A 20,172-nucleotide genomic window follows, 5' to 3' on the forward strand; every position below is an offset into this window, starting at 1 on the left:
CAAGTGGCCAAGCGTAGACGCTACATGCTAATTGTTACTAAATAATACTAATCCAAGTGGACGAATGAAGCACTAACACAATATAAATGCACAAAATAAAATGTTAGAAAAGGAAAAGAATTATCCGAAACAAGAAAAAGATTTACTGACCGACGCCTTTGGAATGGACTAAAAGGTTCCTTCCTTGTTCCTACAACGTAAACGATGATAACTGAGACACGAAGCTGACATGGACGGATCGTTCTGCCGCCTATGGCCTCTGGTGGCTTACACTTGGCCACTCCTTTTTTGTTTTTCTTGTCTCTCTCTCTGACTTTTCTTTTTTCCCTTGAGATTTACAGTTTTTTTAGTTATTCTTTTTTTTTGTGCATTTCGTTTTCCTCATCAAAAATGAATCTGATTTTGACAAAAGAATACCAAATATGAAATCTGATTAAGTTCTTTTCCATTTTACAGGTCGTTGAAGTTTTAAGCACCATATGGGTTTGTCATAATACGTATTCTCCTATTAGAGGTTAAACAAAAGAAAAAAAACACAATAAAATGTCATGAAAATATACTATCAAAATTGCTTCTTTTTTTTTGTTTTATTGTCGACAAGTTTACTACATATGATTGCATCTTTACAGTTTCCCATGGACACCCTACTCCGATTTTCTTTATCTGGTTCTGTACTTTTGTTTTTTGCCTAATGGCTTAATGCCTATAACTCTCTAGCATAAGTTGGCCAAAACATACTCTTGATTTCAGATTCTACTAAATTGAAAATTCATATTACGCCAAGGAACAAAAAAAAATCATTTACTAATTGTAAAAGTTGATTTCCCTCGAGCCTTAATGTACTACTGTTATGTTTTTCAATAAAACTTTCTGCTGATTGATCGTTAGTATCATTTTAGAAAAGACGACTTATCTATGAAGGCCAACATACATGCTTCTCGTGAGTTCACAGGTAAGAAGTTTCTTTCAATACTAGTCATTAGTCAACACCGCAGCCATAAGGTCATGGTTCATTATTTTGCACTCGTTTATAATGGGATACTATAATTCCCTAATCAATCTTACGTATACGATATGATTTTGTTTATTAATTATATACTATTGCACTTACAATACGAAAACCATAGGCCATAGCGTGGCTTTTTAGATATCAAAACTAAATAACTTCGCCAATCCCTTTTTTTTTTTTTTGTCAACAACATATATCATATGAATTAAATGAATTCAGGGAATTCAAATCTTTATATTGTTGCACTTACAATACTAAAAATATGTATATAATTTCAAACTGGAAAGTATTTGGCAAAAATTTTAAAATTTCTATACAAAAATTAGGTTTATGTTTTCTAACTGTACTGTAAAGATACATAACATCAGCCGATCAACGACACATATAATCCAAAAAAGAGAGATGTGACTACTAATTACACATACAAAACAAAACTATAGAGATTAAGATGTTCTGAACTCATTGATAGTAAACTCGAATAATCATCTTTAAAAGTAAAGTAATATGAATACGATCAGTGTTGAGTGCTCACATGGCTAAAATCGGTCGGTTCCTCTATATCCGCCTTTGTACTGTTATCAAGCATCTCTAATTTTTATAGTAACATGTCTGGAAATAACACTATTCTATTACAACGATTTGCTTACCTTTATGTTTTCAAATAAACACTAATGTTCTTTGAACATAGTTCTCAATTTGATAAATACATATACGCGTAGATTGAATGGAACCTTAGAGAGATTCTTGTGTTTCACGCAATTTAGGTAATACCGTTAATCTAGGGAGGCTAGAACTGAACATGGATTGTTGATTAGGTATCTCTCATATACGATATATAAATTTTAATTGGCTTTTATAAATGAATGCAAATGTTAACTAAAGGAGTTCAAGTACAAAAGCAATAAACAAAACTCTTTCAGATAAAAATTTTTTTACCATTCATTATTCACTGTTTTTCATTCATAGTGCGAATTAAAAAAAAAACAAACAAAATAAATCATTTTTGGACTATCACCAAACCAATTTATAAGATAAAAAAAAAATGATTCACAAAATATTTTATTCGCCAAGAAAAATATAACGATTCAGTCTATATGAATAATTTAATTACTCACCTTAATTAGTCCTCAACACAAACTTTTAAAAAGTTAAACGTTTTACCATTTTATTTCAGAAGTTTCTATATATTTATGTTTTTCGAATTTAAATGAGTACTATTCGCTCAAACTGCATATGAATTTCTCGATAAATCAAGGTGAGAATCACAAAAAGTTTTTTAAAACTCTCGTGGAATATTTTCAAATAATGCACCAAACCAAACTGATCATATACTATGGTTTGCTAGAATAATTTTTCCTTGGAGAAGACATCCAAAACAACATCATCATAATTTCAAGTGTTTTAATATAACTCAACAGAAAATAAAACAAAAGAGTCGTTATCAATGATGAGATATTATTTATTTTTTGTTTTATAACCAAAAAAAAATACACATCAGCTATATCGTCAGCATCGTCAAACTTTTTTTTTGTTATCTACGACCCTTTTAAAACCCTCGAAACAAGTCTCTGCAAACAAATCCTTCTCTCTCCATAAACCAAATCATACACTTACATCATAAATCCTCTGTACATAACCCTAGAAGCAAAAATATTTATCAAGATGGGTTTGATCAGCAAAGAAGAGATTAGCAAAACTAGAAGATATTCATCTTCTCTTTGGAGAGGAATCAAAACGATCTTTGTTCTCTTCACTATGTTCCTCTCCTTCATCATCTTCTCTGCTCCGATCTTCCTCGCCGTCGCCGACGCCGTTCTCCCCTCCGCTATCCTCTCCTCCTCATCCTCCCTCAACCGTCTTTCTCCTTCTAGTTTTCCGGCGACGATCTATTCTTATCTCAGCAACTATGATTTCAGATATTCTCTCATCGATATACCTCTCATCTCCATCATTAGATCCGCCATTATACTTTGTAAGTGAAAGTGAAGTAACCCATTAATTTATTTAGGGAAACTTAACTCTGTTCTGTTTTTCTAAATATGGAAACTACTCTGTTCTTGTTTTTTTTTTGGTCTGAGAACTGAGAAGTGCTCTGTTCTTGCTTAAGTTCTTGAAAATTATGATTTTTTTCCAAAGAAAATTCACCTCTTGAAATTAGCATGTGCTTTTATCCACAAAAAAAAGAAAAGAAATTAGCATGTGCCTTAAATTTCTGCTAGATTTGCGCAGATTTATTATTTCAATTTCCAAAAAGTATCAAAAAAGCAGAAAAGCCAGAGAGTACTGTTTTGGTCTCATATGAACTTTTTTTTAAAACATGTATGTTTCTTGATAACAGGCGTTTACGGGCTTTGTGACGGACCAAAGTTATCGAGAGGACCATATCTGACGATAACGATGATCTGCTCGATATCTTCACTGATCTACGTATCGTTCAAGGCAGCGATTGTGTTCGGGGAGCCTGTGATCGGTGGATATTTCCGAACAGAGGAGATGACCCTCTTCGTCTGTTCTTGGGTCTTAGCCATCGGTCACATCGTTGTGGCGTACCGAACAAGTTGTAGAGAGAGACGAAAGCTCCTAGTCTTCAAAATCGACATCGAATCCGTAAGTTTTTGTTTGTTTGTTCTTTCTCACTTTGAAAACCATCTTATTTTATTAACTTTGAGCCGTTACATAAGCATTATTAGTGTTAGAATATTAAAATTAGGCCGTATCCCAAATTTATTAGTTTTCAAATCTAGTACTCCTACTAGTTGTTTAATATCTAAGATGCTGTTTTATCTACCACTAATACAATATCAGCCTCGGTCAGGAATAGCATGTGACTTTTGATAGATATTATACATATATGGTCAACGTTTTTGAATTAAATCACACATTTTTATTTTCTTGGCACCAAGGGTTCTTTGTAGGTTTGTATGTGACTAGTAGGTTTGGAAAATGACTAGTCAATTTAGAAGGTTTGATTTTTCACACACAACAAAAGAAAACAAGATTTGTATTTCGATTAGCACTTTCTAATGTATAGAAAACACTTTTTATTCAAACCTAATTAGATAGTGACGAATATAGTAGCATTAGTTGTATAATAATAAAGAATAAGAATAAATCATATTTTTTCCTCAAAAATGAAAAGAGTGAAACGGATGTTTCCGAGTGGGAACCGTGTGGGATGATGAATAATAATAATGATGGACGACTTGCTTTTTATATATATAAATCTTCTTATTTTATTTTTCATTTTAAATATAAGTTTATAGATAGATACTACTGTTTATTAAAGTATTAAGACATGACAACGCCACTTACAACACCTAAGACATGGGTCATGATTTAAAGTATCAGACGAAGTTGTTAATTTTTGTGTTTGATGAATCAATTTGCAGGTTTCAGCTTGTAAAAATGTGTTTCCAAGATACCAAAAAATCCTCCAACAAGAGAGACTCAAATAGCTAAAAGCTATATTCGAAGTCTCATATACTCACTTGTACATAGATATATATATATATACTTGCAATACAAGCTACATGTATATAAAATATACGTATCAACGCAACATCTCTACTGGGTTGTGGTCTCCTTTCCATGTTTTCAGGTAACAAAATCCACCTCATTACATTTAATTATATCTTCCATATGAATATGATACGTACCAACTTGCATAATTTAATAATTAACTTGGTTATTGAATACTAAAGCTGCTTTAATTACTATCATTTTCCAAGTGTGTGTGACTCATAGTATAGTGGAGGTAACCAACTTGAGAATATTTGTAATGATAATGTTGTTTATTTGTGTTTGTTTTTGGTTACAGAAAGGTCCAAAAGGATATGTAATATCTGTAAAGGAGGAAGGAACAGATAACGAATGGGGCTTAAATATGTAACCTATGCTTTTCCATGTGAGGCTACAAAAGACAACTCCAATGAATTGGCAGTTGTTACTATATTATAGATTTTAAATTAGGTTTAGACACACATACACACACACACAAGAAAAAAAAAAGAAGAACATTATATTAGTTCTTATAGATGATCCACCGTTACACTTTTGTCCTTTTTGTTTGTTTGTATAAACCATAATTTTCATCATCAATGAGATAAGAAGCCAAAGGCATCTTTCTTTCTCCTATTGTGACACCTTCAAGGTATACCAAAATGAATCGTAGTCTAGTACTATTCACACATAAATGATAGATGGAGTCAGAAACTCTTACCGGTACAAATAGTTAGGAGGCAAAGATAGGGCTATAGTTGGAGGATTTGGTCCAAACCTCTGTGTAATGAATCGTTAGATATATGGGGTCATGGGTCGGTCATAAAACTGAACCAAACGAATTTACATCGAGACAATCAATTTTGAATCAAACAACATGTTTTGTGCTGAAAGTGACAATAGAAAACTTTAAATAGACGAACCTACCCTATCCTTAGGAGTAACTAGTGAGGACCAAAACAGTAAGAGGTTGGAAAAAACACTATTCTATTACAACGATTTGTTTCCTTAATGTTTTCAAATAAACACAAATGTTCTTTGAACATAGTTCTCAGTTTGATTAACACATATACACGTAGATCGAATGGAACCTTAGAGAGACTCTTGTGTTTCACGCAATTTAGGTAAAACCGTTAATCTAGGAAGACTAGAGCTGAACATAGATTGTTGATTAGGTATTAAGCTCACTAGTTCTAAGTGCATGAACAATGATGATTTTATGAGTGTTTTAACATATATTTTAGAATATAATAATTAAGTATGGTCTAAAACTTTAGATTTATGTCTAATTTAAAACACATTTGTGGGTGTTTAAAATCACTATTACCTAAAACATCATAATTAATTGTTTTATAAGGGTGTTACCACTGAACATGTTATAATAAAAGCAAGAAAAAAAAAACAAATAAATCATTTTTGGACTAACATCAAACCAATTTTATAAAGAATAGATTGATTCACAACAGTTTCAGTTAAGTTTCTATATATATATTTTACAATTTTGTTGTATATGTCTCTCTGCACAACCTGCATATGAAATTTACGGTAAATCAAGTGAAAATCACAAAATCATTGAGACAAACATAAATATATATACACAGCTGGTACAACATATGTAAAATGTATAAAAGTTTTCTCAAACTCAAGAGGAATTCTCTTAAATACCATTAAAATGAGTATTTTTTCTAAATATACCATTATGAGTTTTATTTTCCAAAAATACCACCAAATATACCACTAAAATATAGATCAGAAGATGGGTTTGATCAGCAAAACCAAAAGATATTCATCTTCTTCTCTTTGGAGAGGAATCAAAACGATCGTTGTTTCTCTTCACTATGTTCCTCCTCTCCTTCATCATCTTGTTTGGAGAATGACTAGTTAATTGAGAAGTTTTTGATGTTTCACACACAACAAAAGAAAACAAGATTTAGATTTCGGTTAGCACTTTCTTATGTATAGAAAACACTATTGATTCAAACCTAATTAGATAGTGACGAGTAAAAATACTAGTATTATTAGTTGTATAATAATAAGAATAAGAATAAATCACATTTTTTCCTCAAAATCAAAAGAGTGAAACGGATAAGTGGGATGATGAATAATAATATGATGGACGACTTGCTTTTATATAATAAGATATTTTTATTTAATGTATTTATCATTTTAAATTAAAGTTTATAGATAGATACTACTGTTTATCCCTATTATAGTAAAAGAGAAGTACAAAAGTTTCTTGGGTCGGGTTTTTTTTAAAAATTAACCCGAAATTTTTCAATTGGATCTTACTAAAAATTTAAAGATATTAAATACCAGTTTCCATATATATTATTTCGAAATCTACCAAATTAAACCATCAATATCGGTTTTGGAAAGTACATTAATCTTAATTTGTTTAAAGAAAAATACATTAATGTATGATTTTGTATATTGGTTTAACAAATTAACCTAAAAATCAGAAATATAAATTAAATATAAAATATTTATCAAATTATCCATAATATTTCAAAACAAAATGTTCCTTAAATATCTTATATTAATATTTAGATGTATAGTTTTCTCCTATATTAACTATGATCTTCACACCAATTACGGGATAATTCATTTTCAACCATCTTTAATATATTTATTTGGCAATAGTTTCGAATTTCTGGCTTGATTATAAAACTAATCTTTTTTTCAACGCTAACCTAACTCTAAGAAAATATTATCTATATAAATAAGTTTCTGCTACCAGAAAATTGTAACATAAACACAGATTTTACATTTTAACACGATAAGAAATAAGAAATCATTGGCTCTTTATTTGTTTATTCTAGATATTTGCAATTCTACAAAACTGCATAAAAGGTCCAAGTTAAAATCATGTATTTATGATTATGCGGTGTACCGCGGGTCAATCCCTAAACTTTAAAAATGATTCATAGTATAATATTTATACATGTATATATGTCACATATTGTTCTAAAATTAACAATCCAACTAAAATCATACAATTTAAATAATTTTGAACATATTCGAAACCAACACAAAAAATACAATCTAAAAATGATAGAATTTAATTAATAATCAAAATAAAGTAAAGCAAACACAAATAAATTATCCCGTAACGTACAAAGGATTAAAAACCCGGTAATTTTCACCCGCGCCGTATCTAGTTGAAGTATTAAAAAGACAAGACAACGCCACTTTAGAACGTCTAAACTCGGCCTCTGTATGTTTAAGTATTATATATGGGCTGCCTTAATGGGCCTCATTATAACCCAGCGGAACCCAGCTGTCATTTAATGTGATCGATTTCCATTTTTTCCATTTCCAACAAAAAAAAATACTCTGTTTCTTCTTCTTCTTCTTCTTCTATGTGTGTATTCGAGAGTTTCTTTAGTCTTGTTCACGAGCTTGATTTCTACATTATGACGTAACGTTCTAATGTTCTATAGCGGATTGTTGGGTCTAGTTGCTTTTTTATTTGTGCATGAGAAAATAAGTGAGTTATTTCAACAATTCAGAAGGTGTATTTTTCGCATATACATGTGATCTCTCTATATTAGGAATCTTCAGTAGCTACATAATCTAGAGACTACTGCCCTTGTATCATATTGAAAGATACAAAAAATATACATTCTTATCAAACTATGTGTGGAAAAAGAAAGAATATATTTTGGAATATTGGTCGCCTGGTATATTGGAGATATTAGTTGGATGGATTCAAAGTATAAAATTTCGTTTTTTGAATAATATTTTATAAATCCACGTTTCTTGGCAATTTACACAACTTCCTCCCAAAAAAAAGATCCAATAAGACCGAATCAAGTTCACAGTTATTTTTTCTATACGCTACCGAAAAAATCTCACATAGTCCAACTATTTTCCCCTCGATTTCCTCCTTCTCCTCCCCACTATAAACCAAACGAAGAGACTCGGTTTTAGGGATTTATTCGACTCATACGTGATTAAGGATATATACTGTTTTTGAATCAAACGATGGGTAGGGTTTTTATGGTTGATCTGGAAGGAGACATTTACATCTGCAAACACTGTAAGACTCATCTTTCTAAAGACCAAGACATCATCTCCAAGGTTTGATCTATCTTTTTCAATCCTCCATCATCTCTTTTTTTCTTTTTTTTGTCATGAATCTGATTATAGACGATTAGATATTATATACCTTGTCTTGGAATTTTCAGTGATTCCTTTCAAACTTGTATATTGTGATCCTCTTTAATTAGTTCTGATTCGATCATTTGCATCATGGTGAGTTGTTAATATGTATATTTCATAAGAGTGCTATAACAACAAACTCGCATTTATATATATAGATGTATATAGTATTGACTCTTTAAAAAAAAAACTTGTGCAGACTTTTCAATGCACGCATGGAAGAGCTTATCTCTTCAATAACGTGTAAGTGTTTCTGATTTCGTGACCACTTGTAACTCTTTAAGACATTAGAAGAGATAAATGTTTAGTTAGTCTTTTGATTAAATGGTCTAACCTTTGTGTATCTATGTTTTTTCGTTTTAGTGTGAACATCTCTGTTGGAGTGAAAGAAGATAGGATGATGATAACTGGAATGCACACTGTAGTTGACATCTTTTGTGTTGGCTGTGGATCAAACGTTGGCTGGAAATACGTTAGACAACAAACACCAACTTTAATTTTTGCAAACAAAAAAATTATAAATATGTTTGATTGAATTTGTACCATGGGAGTTAAAAATTGTGTGTGTGTTTATGATTTCAGGAGTTTGCACATGATAAGAGCCAAAAGTACAAGGAAGGAAAATCTGTTCTTGAATTGTGAGAATTTTCTTCTTGGTTTTTTTTTCAATCAATCACATTTCCAAGTTAACATATATAAACACAAATTCTGGTTTAAGAATGTATATAAGGTTTGATCTCAAATGTTTTTTTTGGTTTTGTAACAGATTTAAGATTTCAGGTCCTCATGATAGCAACGACTTGATTAGCGATGGAGATGATGCTTGAGCTTTTTCCTTCTCTATCTCTCTCACATTTGTTTTAAATTGTACATTTTTCTTCTACCTAGATTTTAATTCTTCTACTAGAGATTTTAATAATATGGGTTTTATTTAAACTTTTTTCTTTAAATAAAAAAAAATTTGATCTTTAATGAGTTTAAGAAAAAAAACTCTATATAGAGAAGATTGATAAACAAAAGCTGTGCACACCCAAAGAAAGTGTGAAGGAAAGTTTTAACCAGCGTCTCACTCATAAATTTCGAAGGTGTAACCATTTGATGTAAAATAAATAAACTTAACTAATTATTTCCTTCTAATATTATTTTAATAGATATTATCTAATTTAATTCAATAATATTAAAATTAGTAATGTTTTAGTTAATGCGATGTTATTAAATATTAGAAAATCGGAGTTTTAAAAAATAAGATTATATTTTTTAATTTTTTTTACAGTCATATATAATTATTAAAGTATTATTTGTTGGTTTTAATTATTATTATTATTGATTACATGAATAAATATAATGAATTGGTATAATATATGCTTGATCACAAAATAAATACAACTGACTATGCTTAAAGAGTTAAGATATAGTCATATCTTCAAATTATTAATGATATATTCTCTAATTTAAAACAATATCTGAAATAATTAGTTTCCTAATTAAAGATATGATTATACTGTTCTATTTTTCTAATTTAAAACAATATCTTAGATAATTACGATTTGTATAGGGAGATTCCTGCTAAACAAGTTCTTCCAGCTATTGTTCAATCAGACTTTACCGGCTATCATCAATCGGACTTGGTAGATGAAAATGGTTCAGGGTCTGCATTTGAATGATTTACACACATTTTTTTTGAATCTCAGTGTTCATTCGGATGAAATATTAGAAACCTAGGAAGATATTACAAAGAAGCTTCTCCACTAGCAAAAATAATAACTTTTCCTTTGGGCTCTCCGCTGCCTTGTCCCTGCGCTTCAATCTTGCGCACTACTTCCATGCCAGACAATACCTTCCCAAACACAACGTGATGCCCGTCCAACCTTTCCCAAAACAAGAAAGATTTCAATATCACATAGTCAAAACTAAGATTGAAGATTCTGGAGACAAGCAAATATATCATCACGCCTGCTTACCAACTCGTGGTGACTGTTGTGATGAAGAACTGTGAACCGTTAGAATCTGGTCCCGAGTTTGCCATTGATAAAAATCCTGAAATCCATTCGCAGACCTATCCCGTAAGTCTTTCATTGACTATATATTGAGTTTATTGGCCATAAGAGGTAGCTTTGGCGCATACCTGGCCCAGTGTGCTTGAGCTTAAAGTTCTCATCTGCAAATTTATCGCCATAGATCGACTCTCCACCTCGCCCATCGCCTCGTGTAAAATCTCCACCCTGGATCATGAAGCCAGGAATGATCCTGTGAAAGCTGCTTCCTTTGAAATAAAGAGGTTTCCCCATGTTTCCAACTCCTTTCTCTCCTGCACCAGGAGCATAAACATCAAACCAAAAGAGTCTCTTGGCTCAGAACTCAGAAGAAGCCATGAGTGAAAACTAAAGGCCAAGGGTTTTAAAGGGGAAACGAACCCGTGCAAAGTGCTCGGAAGTTCTCTGCGAAAGAAACCGAGGATTCAGTAAGGACGAAACAACTCAGGGACAAGTAGACAAGACAATGTGAAGCGGTTTGGGCGATCTAAATGAAAAGCTTTACCAGCGGTTTTAGGAACTATCTTGCCAAAAAGGCCGATGAGAATGCGCCCTGTACATGACAAGATGCATATGTTACTATAAACTCTATTTGCATGAGCTGCAGAAGATTTGTGAAGCTGCAAGCCAACAGTTACAGTACCACTTTCTAATTCAGAGACTAACGTTCTAATACACACAATGCATCCCACTTATATGATTGAGAAACCAAGCCAATTCCGGAAACTGAAACATCCTCAATCAACTATTTGCATACAAACAACAAATAGCTATATAAGATCTTTAAAGACCACATTCACATAAGAAATTCAAACTCCAAATGAAGAAAATAGAAAAAGGTGGAAACTTGTTTACCAGCTGGTGAACCATTGATCTGAATGTCAAAGTAAACTTTGTGTGTTACTCCTTCCAAATCCTCTCCCACCTCAGAAATTTCAAAAAAACCCAAATTAGAAAAACCTGAATCAAAAACTTTATAAACAAAACAATGCAATGGGTTCCGACCTCACCTGATTGAGCTTAGCATCAACAATCTGCTCATTGACACTAGGATCCGCAACATCAGTCAATTTAATCTAAGAATCCAAAATTGAACATTGAAGCCACAAACGTAAGTCATCCATCGAACCCAGATAATCGAATTAAAGTAACAAACAAAAAGATCAGAAAAATAGAAAACAAGGTTCCAAATAAACCTGAATGAGAGCAAGTGTGACGAAGAGGACGAGAATCCATAAGAGAGTAAGAGAGACCAATCTAGTCGCCGTAATCGCCATTAGTTTAAATCAAAGTAGGTTCGTGCTTCTTAGTTTTCCCCAGATCTCAACGATTATGCTCCGACCAAAAGAGCTCGGAATCTGGGAAATGAGTCAATGAACACCATCAACGGTTTTGTTGTAACCATTGTTTACAACAGAGTAGCAGAGATATTTAAAACGGTACCCTCATATTATTAACAGTTTCTCAATATGACCCTAATATAAAATAGTTTTCAAAGTTAGACCCAAAATTCGACGTGAACTAGACCTGTGAATTTTTTTGACAATTATTATTTTTTAATACAAAAAGAGATTCAATATAAATGTACTATAAGTTTTGTTCATTTTTTGTTGTTGTTCTTTTTTTTTTTTCTTTTTGAAACAATTTTGTTGTTGTTCTTGTTAATTCCTTTATGAGTTTTGTTCTAGTATTACGCTGATTTTGTTCCTTTTTCTTAAAACTTACACTACAATAATTTTTAAAATCATTTAATATATTTTTCATGGCTAGCAAATTACATCCCACTTCGAAGTTGATTAGAGCAAGTAAAGAACTTATCTAATTAAATTATTAAAAAGAAGTCAAAAGAACAATTAGAAGAGATAATAAAATGAAAATCTGCCGACATAAATCAAAGAAATAATCCACGTGGACTAATTAAATCTATTATAACACATAAATGCAAATTCATATCTTTACATTACAACCCAAGTTTTATGGAAAAAGTCACTATTACAATCAAACCGCCAACGAGAAACAGAACAACACATCTAAAATTCAGATTGAGACAGAGAGAGAGAGAGAGATCACATTCCCTTCTTCCAATCATCAAAACTCACACTCTGGACGAATCAATCATCATCTTCATCTTCATCGTCATCGCCATCGGTCTGTGATTTTCCTACAATGTCGAAGCAAACATACAAAGTCTGTTTCTGCTTCCGTCGGAGGTATCGACACACTGTCTCGGTAGCACCGCCCGAGATCAAGACCCTTTTCGAGACTTATTCCGACAGAGGTCTCATGACCACCGATCTCCTCCTCAGGTTCCTTATCGATGTTCAGAAACAAGACAAAGCGACCAGAGAGGAAGCTCAAGCCATCGTCAACGCCTCATCTTCTCTTCTTCATCGTAATGGTCTCCACCTTGATGCTTTCTTCAAATACCTTTTTGCTATTAACAACTCTCCTCTTTCTTCTCTTGAGGTAATCGAAATCAAGATCGAGATTTTTGTATTTTTCTTGTAGAGATTGTTTGATTCTTGAATTACTATATGAATTTTTTTTTTGTTTGGCAGGTGCATCAAGATATGGATGCTCCTTTGTCTCACTATTTTATATATACAGGACATAATTCGTATTTAACTGGTAATCAACTGAGTAGTGATTGCAGTGAAGTGCCTATAATTGAAGCATTGAAAAAAGGTGTTAGAGTTATTGAATTGGATATTTGGCCTAACTCTGATGAAGATGGTATCGATGTTCTTCATGGAAGGTACACATGATGAGAGGCTATAGTAATTGTCTCTGTTCGTTGAAGTTTTCTTTTTGGTTTTGTTCTTACTGAACATTTTTAAATATTAGGACTCTTACATCACCTGTGGAGCTGATCAAATGTCTAAGAGCTATTAGAGAACATGCCTTTGATGTATCTGATTATCCAGTTGTTGTGACTCTTGAAGATCATCTTACTCCTAACCTCCAAGCTAAAGTTGCTGAGGTGTGTAGCTTCTTTTGCATTTCTTTAAGATGTGTTTTTTTTTTTTGGGTTTAGTAATTGATTGATATAGAGATGCTGTGTTGTTCTAGATGGTTACAGATATATTTGGAGAAATGTTGTTTACTGCTCCTTCCGGGGAATGCTTAAAAGAGTTCCCATCGCCTGCATCTTTGAAAAATCGTATAATGATCTCAACTAAACCTCCTAAGGAGTATAAAGCAGCAAAAGATGACGATGTGGTGAAAAAAAGTAGGGATTTGAAAGAGGAAGAGGTTTGGGGAAGAGAAGTTCCAAGCTTTGTTCGAAGGGATAGAAGCGGTGACAAGGTCTGTGTAGAAACACATGACACATCATCTTCATTTTAATCTCATTCGTTTTTCATATGTATTAGTTGTTCTTATCTTTATTCCTTGTTGTAGAATGATTCTAATGGAGATGATGTTACTGATGATGATGATGAAGACGATGACGACGATGGTGATGATAAGATTAAGAAGAATGCGCCACCGGAATACAAGCATTTGATTGCAATCCAGGCCGGGAAACCGAAAGGCGGGATAACTGAATGTTTGAAGGTGGATCCTGATAAAGTAAGAAGGCTTAGCTTGAGTGAAGAACAACTTGAAAAGGCCTCAGAAAAATATGCTAAACAGATTGTGAGGTATTTCTCTCAAGTTCCTCTTCTCAAATATAAGATCAGTCCATACAGAGATTAAATTATGTTTCAAAATGTCATAAGAAACTCTGTTGATCATGGAGTAAATAATGTAGGTTTACTCAGCGGAATTTGCTCCGGGTTTATCCGAAAGGGACTAGGATTACTTCATCGAATTACAACCCTCTCGTTGGATGGAGCCATGGAGCTCAAATGGTGGCTTTCAATATGCAGGTTTCTTCTTAATATTTCTTACATCTCCAAAGTTTTCTCCTTCCAGTTAACAAAACATCAAATCATATGCAAGATATACATATAGTTGCAACAAAATTTGAATTCTTGAAATGAGTATATCTTGTGTGAAGGGACTTGGAAGATCATTGTGGGTAATGCAAGGAATGTTTAGAGGCAATGGAGGATGTGGCTACATCAAGAAACCTGATATTTTGCTGAAATCAGATTCTGTATTTGACCCGGAAGCTTCATTACCAGTAAAAACAACATTAAGGGTCAGAGAACTATTCTCTGTTTTGATCATTTCCAAATGATGAATCCTCAATAAAATTTCATGAGCTCTTCATAATGGTTGGTTTGTTTATATATATTTTTAGGTAACTATATACATGGGAGAAGGATGGTACTATGATTTTCCTCACACACACTTCGATCGATACTCTCCACCTGACTTCTATACAAGGGTATAAAAAATATGCAAGCATGCCTTTATGTTTTGAGTCTTGAAAGCTGAAACTGAGTTTCAAAAATTGATCTCAGGTTGGAATCGCTGGAGTTCCAGCGGATACAGTGATGAAGAAGACGAAAACACTAGAGGATAACTGGATACCAGCTTGGGACGAGGTGTTTGAGTTCCCATTAACAGTTCCAGAGCTTGCTCTTCTACGTATTGAGGTACATGAGTATGACATGTCTGAGAAAGACGATTTTGGAGGTCAAACTTGCTTGCCGGTATGGGAGCTGAGGCAAGGAATACGTGCCGTTTCTCTGCGTAACCAAGATGGTGTGAAGTGTAGATCCGTGAAGCTTCTTGTGCGGTTGGAGTTTGTGTGAGTATGTAATACAAGACATGTTGTTTTTTGGTTTAAGCACTTTTATTGGAGTTTGTGATTTGGGTTTGTGGATGTTGGTATAGCGAGAATGTTCTTTATTGGTTCAAGGGTTTTGTAATTTTGATTTTTGAGCTGTGTCTGTGAGCTTAAAGACAACGTGTATATCGGTATATGCTATTTGTATAAAGTTGTGCCATCACATTGCTTCCGCATCATAGGCTTCAGTTGAATGAAGTAAACAAGAAATGTCGTGATATAGTTAAAAACTTGCAAAATCATTGTATTTCTTTGGTTTTGCTTATTATATATGAAATTTATTATATTTTGGATAGATCTACCATTGTTAGTAAAGGCATATGATAGACATCATCCTAAACAGAGAAATATAGAGTAAGAAAGATAGAAAAAGTTGTTAAGAGTAGGGAAAAATTATGAATGAAATGAAACAAGTAAGTCATTTAATTACTGGCTGTCCTCACCGCCATGAATAACCCACCACCGTGAGCTGCCGCCATACGTTTTGTTAAATTAAAACTATTCATGTATATCTTCTTCTACCCATATATTAATATATCGTGCCGATGCTAATTCAATACTGAACTTGGAAGCACCGCTCCAGCTAAATTAGCTGTCACCCGCATATTACCACTACTAGCCTAGTAGTAACACTGGTTTTATTTCATTGTTGGGACCAATGTGTTTCATGTAAAATTGCTTTGCAGAGATATTGCCTTAATATATGGACTTAAAGCACATCAACCGAACAAGTGGATTACTAACATTCTGTATAGCAATATTGGCATAAAATTTCACTTTTTGATTTAACTTTGTATATGCTGTCTAACAATAGACAGACACATAGTTAAGCTTATAATTCACTTTACAAATTTATAAATATCACAATTACCGTACAAAAAAATAGAAGAAATTTCAGATAATTTCGAAAATTCCGAAAAAGACAAGAAGTGTTGACCGACCGGTAGTACATCGGAATCTTCAAAGTCAAAACAGATTCGCATTCGTTTGTTGGCATAATGACATGTCAACATATGAGAGCACACAAGTGTCATAACGACTAGACCCTACCTTCTTTTATTCTCCTATTCTCAAAACTTTAAAAGCTTTTTTTGGCTTTTGGGAATTTCCAAGAATATCAGACGAGATAACACACCCACATGGACGGCAGTTTGACTAAAGTTTATTACATCCACAGCCCAAAGCTACATTATTATTAAGTATCGTCTCTATCTAACATGCGGCTTCCATAAAGCTAAGTATAAGAATACGTTTTTGACCAGAAAGAACGACATCATCATTCTCATCTTCCTTCTATGTAATAAAAAAGAAAACAATGAAATAAACATTTCCATTTTCCAATCATTCGCTCTCCCGCTGTCCGAATTATACATTTCCCCAACCAAAAGGAGTTAGACCACGAATATTCAATATTCCAATTCTCCTACGCTAAACACTGTATTTACAAACGAAAAAGGTGTAGTAAGAAACAACCATATTAAAGAAACCGAAATTTCTAAGAGAAACAATGAAATCCTCAAAAAATATTTCCTATGTAAAAAAATTAAATAACCGAGAGAGAGAGTCAAATTTTTTTAATTTTCTCTCAATCAATCAGAGACAATGGAACAAATACCACTAGAGATACTCCCATGACTATCCCCACACGAATCCAACGCTCTCTCCAAATTCCCAACTATATCCGTCATCGTCGGCCTATTTCTCCCTTCCGCATTCACACAATGCATCGCCGTATACGCCACCAGCTCCACCGCATCTCCTTCCCCTAGCTCCGGCGATCCCACTCTCGGATCCAATATCGTTCCCAGCTCATCCGCTGTTATCGCTGGCACAGAGTAATCCACTAAATGCACCGGCGCCGCTTCTACGCTCCCTTCCTCCACGTCACCACCGTTTTTAAAAATCGCTCTTTTCCCTGTCAGCAATTCTAACAACACCACTCCGAGTCCGTACACGTCGCTCTTGTCCGTTAAAACATTGAGACTGTAGTACTCCGGATCGATGTATCCGACCGTTCCCGCAGCTTTCATTGGACGTTGATGATGATGATTATGATCTTTCCCTAACTCAGGACCCATTAGTGATAACCCGAAATCCGAAACTCTAGCGACCCAATTCGAGTCTAGCAATATGTTAGATGACTTGATGTCTCTGTGAATGATTGGTGGCACCGCGTAATTGTGTAGATACTCGATTCCTCTAGCCGCGTCCAACGCGATTTTGATCCGCATTTTCCAAGAATTTATCAAACTGCTGTGTTTCTCCACGTTGTTCTTGTCGTGCAGGTGATCGTAAAGCGCACCGTTCTTCATGTAATCGTAGACGAGAAGCCTCTCTTCTCTTTCCTCGCAGTAACCAACCAGTCTCACCAAATGCTTATGGTGAAGCCTCGATAGAAACGCGATTTCCGAATCGAACGCGGTTTCTTTTTCTTGTAATTTCTTCATTTTCGCGTTCACTTCGCCGCGTTTGATCGCGACTTCTCTCCCGTCGTCGAGTTTTCCTCTGTAAACAACACCGAAGCTCCCGGAACCGATTTTGTTATCTAGAGAGAAGTTTCCGGTGGCTGAAGCTAGCTCGGCAAACGAGAACTCTTCCGCTTTATCGGCGTGTTTCATCGACGACGTCCCACTTCTCTGTCTCCTCATAGATAGCATTCTCGATCCTTGACGTCTTATGGTTAAAGACCGGCTATTGGAGCTGTTAGACCGGCTATTAGATCCACCGCGGGTTATCGTCGGTTGAACAGAGTTATGAACTTTCTTCTTCCCCAAGCAAGCTCCTGTCCATAAACAGTAAACCACACTACATATCCCTGCGAATGCTCCAACTGATCCAACGATCGCAAACGCTAGCAACCCTCTGGTTAAAGCTTTCGACGGAGGAGAAGAAGCTGACGGTGGTGGTGGTGGTGGTGGATGAGGAATCTGACCCGGAGGACTCGCCGGGAATTGAACAGGGCATGATCTACAGATGGAACCAGAACCGGAACAGAGCTTATCAGATTGTGGATAGATACCACAAGAGCAGAGAGATGATGATTCAACGCAAGGACCTGGTAATACTTCTGGGAAAGGGAGGAATATTCTTGAGAAATTTGAGGGGTTCCAACACATGATTGTGAGATTACTTGAGATCAACCCGCAGATTAGACCCGGACCCGAAGAAATCGACTCGAACGAGATCGAGTCTGTGACATTGTTGAATCTCTCAGCTCCTCCGCCCCAGCAAACCACCGAGTTGTTCGAGCTTCTCGTCGCGCAGGTGAAGTTTGATCCGAGTGAGAGAGATGAGTAACGGTTCGGTTGGTTCGATGTAACGTTGAGCTGCCCAGATTCGTTGTTTCCGATGCAGATCAAATCCCCAGCAGTGTTTAATCCACAGGCGTGTGATTCACCTGCCGATATGGTCATCATCGTCGCGTTTCCGAACCCGTTTTGGATCCGACCCGATTTCGCTGAATCGGACCCCCAGCAAAGGATCCTGTTGTTTGGAATCGAAACGCCGCATGAGAAACCAACGCCGGATGAAATTGACCGGAACCTCTCGTCCGGGGGTTTCGATTGGTCTGATTCTCTCCAGCATTTTAGAGAACTTGTGCCGTTGACGGTGGCGCAGATTTGTGTATCGCCGACGGAGAGACTCTGGAGCAGAACGGTGTCGTTTAGGTAGATTCGTTTAGGATCGAGAGTGTAGCTTCCGATGTTGTCCCAACAGAGAAGGCTGTAACCACCGGAGCGTATACCGCAGAGTAAATTATCTCCGGCGGCGATTGAGGAGAATGAGACGCCGGGCTTTAGAGTGACGCTGGTGCGACGGCGCGTGTCGTAACAGAGTATACTCTGCGTGGATTGACCGGAGACTAAAGCGCAGACGGTGTCGGAACCGTAAACGACGGCGTAAGTTGAGCCTGAACCTAAGGAGGCGACAGGAGACAATAGGAAGAAGAATATAACAGCGACGGTAACGGTGACGGAAAACGTCACGGTTGAATTGATAAACCTCTTCATCTACAGAGGTTGAATTTGACTATTGTCGTCTTCGTCGTCGATTCTGAGTTGGATTGGTTCATATTTTTTTTTTCAGAACTCAACAAAAGACTCTGTTAGAGCAAAGAGAAGAAGAAGAAGAAGAAGAAGAAGAAGAAGAAGAAGGAAGAAGACGTTTTAGAGATTTATTAGGGGAGAGACAAAACAGTAAATTACGTAATTAGTGAAGGGATTTGCTTAAGAAATGCGTTTTTTTATAAATATGTTCGAGTGTCACGTTTCTGTTTTGTCTTTTTAAATGTATTTATAACAAAGCATTAAATTTTGTAATAACATACTAATTGTAATAATTATATTTCTTTATGAAAAAAGAAATTTCAGTAGTAACTTTATGAATACGAAGAGTGTTATTTGTCATTAAATATGTGTTTAAATTAGCTTTTAACGACTGCTATTACCTTTTACAGATTCTTGAATTGAATTATTTGGACCGTTTCAATATTTTTAAATATAGACACAACTACTACGATGTATATGTGTGCGTATATTATATAGTTTGATTTAATTATTAGTCATGCAACAACCGCTGATACGATACAAAAGTAGTGTGAATCATATAAATTGGCCATACAATATATAATAAATTTCAAACTATTATGTATATAAGGTCTATGTTTCCATAATGGTGTTTTTTTTTTCTCTGGTTCTATGAAGTTATTAAACTGTGAATTTTTGTTTGTTGAA

The 20,172-nt window shown here is 34.6% G+C and overlaps 5 protein-coding genes across 6 annotated transcripts; 3 read left to right on the top strand and 2 right to left on the bottom strand.

The window, feature by feature from the left end:
* Positions 1 to 2,585: 2,585 nt before the first annotated feature.
* Positions 2,586 to 5,143, top strand: LOC17886851. Its single transcript, XM_006291770.2, has 4 exons — positions 2,586 to 2,981; positions 3,348 to 3,616; positions 4,399 to 4,607; positions 4,827 to 5,143. The coding sequence occupies exons 1-3, from the start codon at positions 2,672 to 2,674 to the stop codon at positions 4,462 to 4,464; spliced, it is 645 nt and encodes a 214-aa protein (XP_006291832.1). The 5' UTR covers positions 2,586 to 2,671; the 3' UTR covers positions 4,465 to 4,607; positions 4,827 to 5,143.
* A 3,142-nt stretch (positions 5,144 to 8,285) lies between these two features.
* LOC17885366 (protein yippee-like At3g55890) lies at positions 8,286 to 9,578 on the top strand. The gene is made up of 5 exons (XM_006291992.2): positions 8,286 to 8,587; positions 8,868 to 8,911; positions 9,032 to 9,140; positions 9,251 to 9,306; positions 9,435 to 9,578. Exons 1-5 carry the CDS (start codon positions 8,492 to 8,494, stop codon positions 9,493 to 9,495), a joined length of 366 nt encoding a protein of 121 aa, XP_006292054.1. The 5' UTR covers positions 8,286 to 8,491; the 3' UTR covers positions 9,496 to 9,578.
* Positions 9,579 to 10,255: 677 nt separating this feature from the next.
* LOC17886720 (peptidyl-prolyl cis-trans isomerase CYP21-2) lies at positions 10,256 to 12,069 on the bottom strand. The gene is made up of 8 exons (XM_006291736.2): positions 11,898 to 12,069; positions 11,712 to 11,777; positions 11,557 to 11,626; positions 11,207 to 11,254; positions 11,083 to 11,106; positions 10,794 to 10,976; positions 10,630 to 10,705; positions 10,256 to 10,536 (listed from the first exon to the last, which is right to left on the bottom strand). Exons 1-8 carry the CDS (start codon positions 11,976 to 11,978, stop codon positions 10,398 to 10,400), a joined length of 687 nt encoding a protein of 228 aa, XP_006291798.1. The 5' UTR covers positions 11,979 to 12,069; the 3' UTR covers positions 10,256 to 10,397.
* Positions 12,070 to 12,706: 637 nt separating this feature from the next.
* Positions 12,707 to 15,615, top strand: LOC17886993 (phosphoinositide phospholipase C 7). 2 transcript variants are annotated; one of them, XM_006290751.2, is made up of 9 exons: positions 12,707 to 13,167; positions 13,260 to 13,456; positions 13,546 to 13,681; positions 13,771 to 14,007; positions 14,101 to 14,342; positions 14,453 to 14,570; positions 14,702 to 14,845; positions 14,948 to 15,034; positions 15,111 to 15,615. In XM_006290751.2, the coding sequence occupies exons 1-9, from the start codon at positions 12,868 to 12,870 to the stop codon at positions 15,402 to 15,404; spliced, it is 1,755 nt and encodes a 584-aa protein (XP_006290813.1). In that variant the 5' UTR covers positions 12,707 to 12,867; the 3' UTR covers positions 15,405 to 15,615. The 2 variants fall into 2 exon arrangements, with proteins under 2 accessions (XP_006290813.1, XP_023639177.1); XM_023783409.1 differs by lacking the exon at positions 14,948 to 15,034.
* A 1,215-nt stretch (positions 15,616 to 16,830) lies between these two features.
* On the bottom strand, positions 16,831 to 19,710 carry LOC17887264 (putative serine/threonine-protein kinase-like protein CCR3). Its single transcript, XM_006292844.2, has one exon. The coding sequence runs from the start codon at positions 19,447 to 19,449 to the stop codon at positions 17,029 to 17,031; it is 2,421 nt and encodes an 806-aa protein (XP_006292906.1). The 5' UTR covers positions 19,450 to 19,710; the 3' UTR covers positions 16,831 to 17,028.
* Between the last annotated feature and the right edge of the window lie 462 nt (positions 19,711 to 20,172).

Source organism: Capsella rubella, unplaced genomic scaffold, assembly GCF_000375325.1.
Source record: "Capsella rubella cultivar Monte Gargano unplaced genomic scaffold, Caprub1_0 scaffold_5, whole genome shotgun sequence".
NCBI lineage: Eukaryota > Viridiplantae > Streptophyta > Magnoliopsida > Brassicales > Brassicaceae > Capsella > Capsella rubella.

Coding starts and splice junctions, on each gene's coding strand:
- LOC17886993 (XM_006290751.2), top strand. CDS start 12,868: ATGTCGAAGCAAACATACAAAGTCTGTTTCTGCTTCCGTCGGAGGTAT. Junction 13,168..13,259: donor CTCCTCTTTCTTCTCTTGAG/GTAATCGAAATC, acceptor TTTGTTTGGCAG/GTGCATCAAGATATGGATGC. Junction 14,008..14,100: donor GGGATAGAAGCGGTGACAAG/GTCTGTGTAGAA, acceptor TCCTTGTTGTAG/AATGATTCTAATGGAGATGA.
- LOC17886720 (XM_006291736.2), bottom strand. CDS start 11,978: ATGGCGATTACGGCGACTAGATTGGTCTCTCTTACTCTCTTATGGATT. Junction 11,107..11,206: donor GATAGTTCCTAAAACCGCTG/GTAAAGCTTTTC, acceptor TTTCTTTCGCAG/AGAACTTCCGAGCACTTTGC. Junction 10,537..10,629: donor ACAACAGTCACCACGAGTTG/GTAAGCAGGCGT, acceptor GTTTTGGGAAAG/GTTGGACGGGCATCACGTTG.
- LOC17886851 (XM_006291770.2), top strand. CDS start 2,672: ATGGGTTTGATCAGCAAAGAAGAGATTAGCAAAACTAGAAGATATTCA. Junction 2,982..3,347: donor TAGATCCGCCATTATACTTT/GTAAGTGAAAGT, acceptor TCTTGATAACAG/GCGTTTACGGGCTTTGTGAC. Junction 3,617..4,398: donor TCAAAATCGACATCGAATCC/GTAAGTTTTTGT, acceptor ATCAATTTGCAG/GTTTCAGCTTGTAAAAATGT.
- LOC17885366 (XM_006291992.2), top strand. CDS start 8,492: ATGGGTAGGGTTTTTATGGTTGATCTGGAAGGAGACATTTACATCTGC. Junction 8,588..8,867: donor ACCAAGACATCATCTCCAAG/GTTTGATCTATC, acceptor AAACTTGTGCAG/ACTTTTCAATGCACGCATGG. Junction 9,307..9,434: donor GGAAAATCTGTTCTTGAATT/GTGAGAATTTTC, acceptor GTTTTGTAACAG/ATTTAAGATTTCAGGTCCTC.
- LOC17887264 (XM_006292844.2), bottom strand. CDS start 19,449: ATGAAGAGGTTTATCAATTCAACCGTGACGTTTTCCGTCACCGTTACC.